The 10,633-nt window shown below is 40.0% G+C and overlaps 1 protein-coding gene across 1 annotated transcript; it reads left to right on the top strand.

The window, feature by feature from the left end:
* Window positions 1–386: 386 nt before the first annotated feature.
* Window positions 387–4,589, top strand: LOC140362872 (uncharacterized). The gene is made up of 5 exons (XM_072449135.1): window positions 387–916; window positions 1,753–2,141; window positions 2,577–2,643; window positions 2,975–3,674; window positions 3,749–4,589. Exons 1-4 carry the CDS (start codon window positions 638–640, stop codon window positions 3,671–3,673), a joined length of 1,434 nt encoding a protein of 477 aa, XP_072305236.1. The 5' UTR covers window positions 387–637; the 3' UTR covers window position 3,674; window positions 3,749–4,589.
* The last annotated feature ends 6,044 nt before the right edge of the window (window positions 4,590–10,633 follow it).

Raw genomic sequence — 10,633 nt, 5'->3', positions numbered from 1 at the left:
ATGTAATATTATGAATACAAATACAAACGTTTGGAGTTGATCTTGCCTGTAATAAATTGCATAATAAAAGTCTATCACATATGGTGCGCGTTGTTCTTTCAGACAAAACTGAAGCCCTGTTCTTTCCAATCACGGAACTATAATCCGTGTTTCCAATACACAGAGCTACGTAAGCTCATGTGACTGGCATGTCCCGACAGAACGTGTGTAGTACTTCCGACCTCTGCAGCTATGCCTCTGGGTCATAAATAGCTCGTGAGCCCAGGCAGTGGACGTGTAGTGTCTCCATTAGTTGACATTAGATGGTGTGGCACATGGCGGAGGGTCTCAGCCACTCCCCGCTGCTGCGCCGTCCCTGAAGCCCCCCACACTGCCCCTCACTCCTCCTTTTTCTTCCTGAATGGACGAGCACGCTGGCTGCGGCACACGCCCCCTTTGTCATCTCGCTCTGCTCCACATCAAGCGCGTACTGCAGCTTATCAGGACTTTATTGTGCAGCGGTTTAAAAACAGCCCGATTTGTGCGTCTCCATTTGAAGCGACTTGACTTAAACGGCACTTTAGCCCGACATCTTGGCATTTCAGTCACAGACTCCGTGCGTTAAGCTCTGGGAACATTGTGTCCTCCGTAGGACAAAATGACAGCGAAACATAGAAAAGGGAAGAACAACCACAAATATGAAGACAACTTTTTCAAGAACGATGTTATGGAGTCTGAAGTTCGCGCTGCAGGGAACAATTACACTCTCGCCTTGGTTTTAGTACTAGTTGTTGTACTTGGAGGCACAATAGGCGCGTGGTTCTGTTTCCAACAGCACCAAACTTTAACATACCTGACTGACAATATCATGGGCATTCAGATGAAGATAGCCAAACTGCAGTCCTCTCACGAAGACCTCAGGCAGTCAAGTGGAAAGGTAAGGACAATTCACTTAGTCAAATATGCGCCTAATTTACATATTGTATATATGGTAAAACCACATTATTTATTTGAGGACCCCCTAAAATATCCTGTAGAAAAAGAGAAAAAATCTAAAAGAAAGGTCCAGCACAAGACATCAGTCCACGAGGCCAGTTGCAAGCAAAGTGGAGGCCTTTATCAGATTTCAAAATGCCAGGACCCTTAGTGGATAAGTATTTCAAACCTCCAGGCAGCTGCTGAAGCTTGTAACGAAGATTATACTTGACCTATACAGTTTAACAGAATTTTACAACAGTCAACTACAGACATGGAAATATCTAAACACGGTGAATATAGTAGGTGCTGATTCTGCTGAATAATTATAATCTGTGCTGAGCCATGGATAAATATAGTTTATGATAGTCTTACTGACCCAGACACTGTTTACTGAGCTTCTGAGAGTGTTGTTAACTCCACCATTCATTAAGTGAGCAACACTGTTACTCCTATACCTGAGCTATAGGAATCTATACATCTAGAAGAGGGTCAGACTCAAAATATTTTCCTGGTGGATACTCTGAACAGGACACCTTTCTCACTTTGCCTACTTCATACTGTTACTCAAAGTTGGAGAGGCAACTTGACAAACTCCTTTTCAAATATGTTTTGTATACAAACCAGCAACTTGTATACGTACATTCACTACATGTACATTCATTATTCATTCAGTGGGTTTAAATAGTATTTGTATTGTATTTATGCCTACATAAAGCCAGTATTTTAGTTCTCAGAATAAAACTGGAAAATGCATCACTCATTTGCCTTATTTCTGCTTTTACCCTGTTGCCACAGCACATTTCAGACGGCCTGGTGTCCCGCGTGAATGCACTGGAAGAGTCCTATTCTCTGGCCCAGAAACAAGTGGGCATGGCGCTGGCCACGGCGGAACAGCTTAAAACCTCCGATCTACCTGCACAGGTGCTGTCGCTGCACACCGAGATGAAGACGCGATTGGCTGAAATGCAACAAGGCACGGTGTCCATGGAGCAGCTGGGTCACATCCAGAGCCTCGTGCAGGGGAATAGTGAGAAACTTGAGGCCTTGGCGGCATTTGGTGATGGGTTATCTCTCCAAGTGGAAGCACTAGAGGGCAACCTGGGAACGGCCGAATCCAAACTGACCGAGCAAGTTGCCACTTTGAGTGCCAGTTTGAGGGAGCAGCTGGAGGAAGCCAGTGTGAGGTAAATGACACCTATGTCTAGTGCTTTTTATACTTCTAAAACAGTGGTGTGTAGGTGTTGTCTGGTGGTACTCGAGGTATTTTTTACATTTGTTACTCTTACTGACAATGGAACTAGAAGGTGCACATTCCCAAGTTGTACTGTCACAATCATAGACATATGTACCAAGACAAAAATGTTCAAGTTGAGAGTTTTAATAGTCACTGGTTTGGGGAAATAGCTCACCTCCTCTCACCCATAACTCACTTACTTTTATTATGCAAAACATGTTTATTTTGCTAAAGCGTTTGTGTTGGCCAGTGTCATGTTGCCTTGTACATCCACAGTGAGGTCCCCTTCATCTGTGAAAACATACTCGCTGTTGTGATCGATTTTTACAGTTGAATAGTTTTGTAGTTTCCCTTAAATTGTAACTTTTATGCCTGTGTTTTGCAGAGCTGAGGTCATAACGGAACAAGCCCCAGAACCAACAGAGACTATTGTGGAAGAGCAATTGGAACCGGTAAGCCTGATCTGGTTCTTATTACTGTTACTGTACAATATATTGCTCCATTTTAAAAGTTAAAGTGCAAATATGTATGTGTATGTAGTAGTTTAGAATTGCTTGAGCTTATCCAGGGCCCACAGTCACACTCGCATCTATTCCCTGGGGGCAATTCATTCGCGCATGTGTATTTACATGTGTATTTATGCGTTTCTGAACATCGATATGAAAGCTAGACACACAGAGTTTTAAACACTCTCAGTGAGCACATTATATACATATATCTAAATGTCTAATCACCCGGTTTCCTGTTTGACAATATTTTTCTTCATATTTTGTCCATTTGCAGGTGTTGGAGGATAGTGCTGCAGAGGTTTTGGAGCAAGCAGAAGTACCACAAGAAGAGATGACTGAAGAAGAAACAACAGAAGGAGAGGAACTTGAACTGACTGATGAAGTCTCCCCGGCCGAAGTTGCTGAGGAGGAGGAGGAGGAGGAGGTGGTAGACGATGTTACTGAGGAGGAACCAGCTGCACCAGAAGAGCTCCCTATGGAGGAGGAGGCCCCAGAAGAACCTGCTTCTGCAGTGGATAACATAATCGAGAGTGAGCCTGTACAGGAAGAGACCACAGAAAACCAGGAGGAAGTTCAGACAGAAGAAGAGGCAGAGATAACAGATGAAGGCACTGAAGTGGAGGAGGCACAGGAAGTAGAAGAAACCCAAGATGACATTATAAAAGAAGATGACGTTTTAGAGCAGCCAACAGAAGCTGAGCCAGAGGATGAGTTAGAAACAGAAGAGGCAACAGAGGAGGAGACTGAGGAGCAACTAGAGGAGGCTCCTGAAGCGGTAGAAGAACAAGTGCCGGAGGACTCGCCTGTAGAGGACGCTACCATTGTAAAGAGCACTAGCATAGTAGAAGAGACGCCGTCAGCCACAGAGCCAGAAGCAGCAGAGATTCCTGAAGTACAAGAAGAGCAGATGGAGGTAGAGACTAATGATCAAGAAGACAATGCACCGGAGATTCAAGATACTCAAGAGGACTAATGTAAGTATTGTAAGTAAATGTATAACAAAAGCTTTCTTGTTCTCATTTTAACCACTTATTTATTTATTTTACAGAGTGCATCATACAGACATGGACTTTGAAAATGGACTTCTGAATGAATATTTCTGAGTGCCACACAACCAGAAACATCAACACAGAAATACGATAGTATTTTTCTTTGAATAGGTTTTTAATTGCTGTATCATCAAGAATAGGGATGCTTTGTATAAGGCACATCTGGTCAGAAGTCTTTACTGAAAGTTGGAAAAATACCTCAAAGATGTGTCTTTTTTAAATAATGATTTGAAGGTGTTGCTGCTAAAACGACCACAGAAGCCTTAATCTACAACAGTTTCCACTCGCCAACACTACACAGTTATTGTCAAGGTCAAACCCATACAGTTACTGTATACAGTTCCAGTGGGTTATAAATGCAAGCCATAAACAAAACCTGTTGTCTACATTAAAACAGTTGCCTGTTTGCCACTGTGGAATGTATCTTATACTGCCAATGACAGCTAATCGAAGTATGTTAAGGTTTTGGGCAAGTTTTAGCGGGTATCTTTTTGTACTTTTTAATTTACTCAATGGTTCATTATCAACTGAGAAACTGGAGGAGGAAATACTTTTTATTTTGCACTTAAATTGGGTACTGCTAAAGCTGTTTGTGTGATATCACAGGTTAAAACAATTGTTGTCAGATAATACTGGTGAAATCTGGGATCCTTAAATATAGTGATGAATTTAGAAGAATTACATTACGATTTCAGGGGTCTCAAGGGGACATCACTGACAATGATATTACTGCAAAACCTGGAAATGGCAGTTTGTCTTTGCTAAGAGTTGAGGCCTTTTTTTGGCAATCTCACGTGTCGTCTGTTGCAACCTTTAAATAAACTCCAGTTTTTGATTGTCGTTCTGTGTAAATATATTTAAATTTACTATGCAGTATAATATACAGTATATTATGATGTTTGTAAATGCTTCAATTTAACTTTTTGTCAAATCCAAGTTAGATTAGATTAATATAAACTTTATAACATAATAACTTGTTATTTTTTATTGACATAGTATTTGGTACTGTATATCGACTGTACAGTATTTAATCGGTCGGTTACTTGCTTTGGTCCAATGCTACTCCTTAATATTGATTGTTTGAGCATCTTCCTGTTTCGCAGCAGGAAGTGTCTCTCCCCCTCGCTCCCTCTCCCCTCTGCATCAGCACCTCATACAGTATCACTACCGGCCTCTCCCTCTCTCTCCCGCTCACTCTCCTGCTCTCTCGCCCTCTCACCTTCTCTTCCTCTCTCCCTCTCTTCCTCTCTCCCTCTCTTCCTCTCCTTTGCATCAGCGCCTCCTACAGTGTCACTACCGGCCTCTTTCTCTCCCTCTCTCTCCCTCTCTCCCTCCCTCTCTCCTCGACATCAGCACCTTCTACAGTGTCGCTACCGGCCTATCTCCCTCTCTCTTTCTCTATCTCTCCCTTTCTTCCTCTCCCTCCCTCCCTCCTTCCCTCTCTCCTCTGCATCAGTGCCTCCTACAGTGTCACTACCGGCCTCTCCCTCTCCTCACTACAGCAGCTCTGACCTTCCCCTTGTGGACGATATGCAAGCCTTCGTTCCCCGGTAAGTCTCTTTTCTCCATCATTTCTGCTTCTTTGTTGTGCTACAGGGACTTTTGAATTGATGCCGTTCAAAGGTTGATCATTAGAGAATAGTTTTTAACTACACTATTTAAGTCAGCTATTTCTATTTTTATGTACTTTTGATCATTAACAATTGCTGTGCTATTATGTTGATTTTCTTTGTAGAATTTCTTAGTTTATCTTATCTATTTTATTGTATTTACAATATTTTACTTTGAGGCCTGCAATGCAACTTTTGACTGTTTCTTCTAAGCATTTTTATTTAAAAAAAAATCTTGTTACAACATGTCCTAACAGTGAAGTGTATGCACTTTTGTATATGTACAGCAGGAACTTGCCTGTTATTTCTCCTCAGAGTGATCAATAGCAGTAAAAGCTGAGGCGGGGCACTGCTCTGGGTAAAACATGACCTGAGGCTGATGCTGGCTCAGCTTTCTTTAGCTCCACCAGGGAAATTCTCATGTCTTTTAATACAGTATATGCTTCTGAGCAGACTCTGTTTTCAAGAGACACTTCACTGATGATGCAATTTGGCCGAGCTGGACCATACGACCAAAATAAATTACACTTCCCCCCCTCACAATTTTGGTAACAGTTTGGGATTCAATTTAATTTTGTCTTAATTAGACAAATACGAATGTATTTCAATTGTATTTACGGAATGCAAACTCTGCTGCATTGACAATTAGGAATGGCTATATTTTGGTTCAAATCTGATGAATTGCACAGCTCTAGATGAAAATGACAGTGACAATCTATTAAGAGGCAACAAAAAAAAAAGGCTGTAACTTCCAGTTCGTACTACTACTACTTTTTCATGACTATTTTATCTTATTTGTTACCTTTATGTTTAGGACAAGAGGACCAGTAGCCACATAAGCACAAAATAAGATAAAAGGCCAATTTACCTGATGTGTTGGAAATATAATCAGCTATATCTACATCCACACTAAGTATGGTGTGGATTTTGATATAGAATACAACGCTCATAATGGTCTGGAGACCAAAAGATGATGAATGTGTAATTTTTCCTTTGACTATAAATACAAATGCAACTATTTGGGACTTTTTTATCACTGATGATCTGTCAGATGATGAAGACATCCACAGACATATGCAAAAACGCTCGTGCACACGAGCATGTTGATTTGGTGCCTGTAGAGTTTGGTGCCTGTAGAGTGAAAAAACAATTTTAAGGCATAACATACTGTACTGTACAGTACACCTATGGTCAAACTACAAATGTGCACACAGAAACTAAAGATGGCAAATGACTGCTTAAGAATTTTATTGAAAATGCCAAGATGGGGAAGTGCAAGTCACCTGTTTTGTCGTCATTTGTCGATTTAATGATTTAGAACCTTATTATCATGTGCCCGACAAATGTCAAACTCCGTGCCACACTGCAAACAGTCTGAACTGTGCTGAGACTGGTTCATCTGTTTGTTGTAAATGGTGGTCCATGATGTCGTAGCAGTGGGTTGACTGTAATTGCTGTAGTGTATCTTAACTGTGGACAACAAGTATGTAAGTATGCTTTATGATGATGAGATTACATTTAGTTTACCTCTTTAGAAACTATTTGGTTGGTTACTAGTCATTGTGATTAATTCTGTAACCCCCTATTGACCTTTCTCCTTTCTCCTCCTTTGACCCAGGCATTTTCTGGCCCCGGTCAGAGATGAGGAAGCAGAGTCCCAGAGAAAAGCCAAATCTCGCCATGCCAGACAGACCCGCAGGTCAACACAAGTGAGGATTATAAATCATAATAAATCTATTGATTGAGAAATTATTAATGTCAAATATGACAAAATGTTGAATGGCAACGTGCAAACCTGAACCACCAGTGAGACTGAGACTGAGACTGGTTAGAAATAAGTAATGATTAGAAACAGTTAGAAAAAAAGCATCACAGTATATGATCAAATAATTTGTATTAATTGTATGGCTTTCATTTCTACAGGGGGTGACACTGACAGAGTTAAAAGAGGCTCAGAAGAATAGCTTGTCCCCCTTAGATCCACCGCCAGGGGGCGCCGGCGTATGGGATGACAAGAGAGTCGGGATAAGCCTCACAAAACCAATGGAAGCAAGTGGCAACAAAGTAATGGACAACGTGAGCACAATACATAACACCACAAACCTATTTTTTTTATAACGCGTAATTTATTAGTGACAAGTTTTCTCAATGTAGCAGGGAAATATCCACTCCAGGTTAGAGGTAATCGCTGAATCACCCGACTTTTTCTACTCACCCACAAGAGCATGCGGGCTCTCGGGCTTCAACACAAGTCACAGCTGCTTTAAAGGTCAGTGACTCTTATCAATGCAACAAACAAGGATACTGATGTGTATAATATGAAATCAGCCTTTCATTTAAATGTGCTTTCTTTTCAAGTGCAGTTAATGAGGAGTTGTGGAGGGATGAGAATCATAACCCTGTTGAAGACACTGCATTGTTGACCTTTGCTTCAACACTGCAGGCCAGGCCACTTTACAGTGATGCTGAGGACCAACCCTGTGCTGCAGAGGTATGGCAAGTAATACTGGCATTTCCTCATCAAGCCACTAGATAGAGCCATATATTTGTGAATTCATTCAAGTTCAATTAATTTAACCAATGTAGATCACAAGAACTATGGTACTCTGCTCTTAGTTTGTTTGTTTATATATATATATATAAATATCAAACTACATATGAGTCCCCTCTTATACTGTAGGTAAGATTAGGTATGCTTTATTTAGCCAATGCTGACCTCATCCTTTAATGGCACTGGGGAAACCTGTCAGGAGTGTCTCCAGAGCTCTGGATAGGTTTGTTCAGGATGCCTGGCAGGATAATCAGCCATGTCCAGTACTATTAGTATTAAAAAAACAGTAACTTATTTGTATTCACTGTCCGTTTTCTCTGACTGTGGCAAAGCTTTTCTTCAAACACTCTTTTTCTCTGGTGCCTGATGCAACGTTTTGACTTCCGTGGCAATCATTTCCCATAGATGTAAAGCATGTGAATTTTCCTTTACCTAAAGTCTTTTATGATAATATAACAGAGACAGAGCCTTTTCTCCTAAGTCGTTTTGCTTCTATGCATCACATGTCTGAACATTCCAGACCATATTGGGCCAAACGCACTCACTCAAAGGGCTTCAGGGGGTTGTGCTTCTGTTTCACGCTGACTTAAAAGATAGAACTCTCTCCATCCTCCTGGGCCATTGAAAAACACTTACCTCTGTGTTTATTGGAATGGCCTCAGCCTATAGGACATCTTAGCTACTAAACATTTTTAGAATCTAAAATGATGATGTCCCTCCTTCAGATATGGACAGGAGCCAGGATTTTTGTATTGATTATCTTATATATAAGATCAATATCAACTACTCTGCATTAGCCATTTACAACTCTAGTCGCATGGTCAAATATCCCTCTATATTAATCATATCATCTGGATTTTCATCACATTTTACCCACGGTGGGGAAAGTAAACTAAATATTTTGTCTAGCTTGAGTGCTGTAAAATACAGTATATTGCTCATGTAGGGGTAAAAGCTGTCTCAAAATACTCTGAGAAATACAATTTTATTTACATGTAAATGTAACTGAGTACTACCCTCCTCGGCTAATGAAAGAAGGCAACATAGCAACGCACAGGGGCCGAGGTAACATCACTGTAGCTGATATAGCAGAGAACACATCTAAAAGTGGAGCTATGACCTTCTTTCTGACTTGGAGGAGAAAAAAATGAGCTATGGCTTCAGCAGTTTCAGTTCTCACTGTCACAGCTACTTGAACGCCACTGAAGATTTGCTAAACGACTTGATGCTATTTGTACTAAATACATAACTCTGGGACTTGTTGTAGGCATAGGTTATATTTAAGCTAAGCTGCATAATACTTTTAGATCAAGTTTCATTTGAACCGTTCATTCAATGCTTTTCCTAGTAGACTACGTTTTACATTACCTATTTGTTCAGTAATATAGTAGCATATTTTCTTCACCTTCCTCCATCTGACTATTATCTGATGCTGCCAAAGTAAAACCAACACATATTAAAAATGGATTAATCATAAAAACACATGAATAATTCTCTTTGTTTGCCTATGAAGCTTGAGGCAGTTATGAATGAAAAGTGGCATCCTGTTGAGCAGATTCCAGGTCAGCTGGCCCTCACTGTCCAAGTCTTGGATGTGGATGTAACACGAGAGGCTGTTAGTGTTACGGATGGGCAAATATATATATATATATATATATATATATATTCCAGCAATGAGTTTTATCAGGAGCATGACAGGCTGCCCATCACAGCGACCCTGCCATAACCCTCTGATGATCCAGCCAGATTTTCCACACAGCCCCAGAGCCTTCGAGAAACAGGTGCAATGCGAGTCTGTGGCAGATATTTCCTACATTTAAGTCACGATAGCCTGAAACCTGATCACGTCTAATACAGTGTGCATTACTCATGACCACAGTCAAGCCTTATGTGTAATTAGATTGTGCTCAAAAGCTTAAACAACAGTGATTTAAGTATTTGTGGCATAGTAGCACTATGACCTACACAATGGGCCAAATGGAAAGTTCCAAAAATCCCATCAAAAGGTGGATTCCAGCTGGAATACAGAGTAAGTGTCAATGTAATTCATCCAGTCCAAAAACGGTTTTGCTACAGGTATTGATGTCAAGATTATTTGGTTAATCGAAGTGATTATTTAGGTCACAATATGATTGTAAGAACTAAAAAACAATCATCATAATAGTTATTTTAATTCAGTTTAGAGTAAAGTGGAGCTGTTAAATCAGGCTGCTGAAGGAGCTAAAGTGCTGTACAAGTATACAGGGGAACTAACTTATTATTCAATTCTTAATCATATTGATATTAAAAAGTTAATTTCTGCCACAGCAAATTATCATCCTCCTGGCATATTTTTCTTGGTTTGACAATATTATTTATTTCAGCTAATTATTAACCATAAAATACTGCAGTACTTTGATAGTAATGTGTAAACACATTGTTAAATGGATGTACAGCTTTTTTGGTTAATTGATACTGATGATTACTCATGTTACAATATAACTAAAAATAGTCATCGCAAGATTTTTTAAAGTAAAAATGATTTATTTAAATGAAATCTGCAGTACAAAAAAAAATCTTTTGGCAGTTTATGTGGCATTAAATCCAGAAAGTCTGATTTGATAAAGCTGGTTGTGGAATGTGATTTAGTAGATAATATGCAAGAAAGTATTTTGTGGTCTACAATTGTGAATAACTTAAATTGTTGTTTCTTCTTATAATCATTTTAAAAATTATCTTATATC

Source organism: Eucyclogobius newberryi, unplaced genomic scaffold (assembly GCF_026437365.1).
Source record: "Eucyclogobius newberryi isolate DKJ021-1_F unplaced genomic scaffold, fEucNew1.0.hap1 SCAF_17, whole genome shotgun sequence".
Classification (NCBI taxonomy): Eukaryota; Metazoa; Chordata; class Actinopteri; order Gobiiformes; family Gobiidae; genus Eucyclogobius; species Eucyclogobius newberryi.
This window is presented reverse-complemented; position numbering and strand designations above follow the sequence as displayed.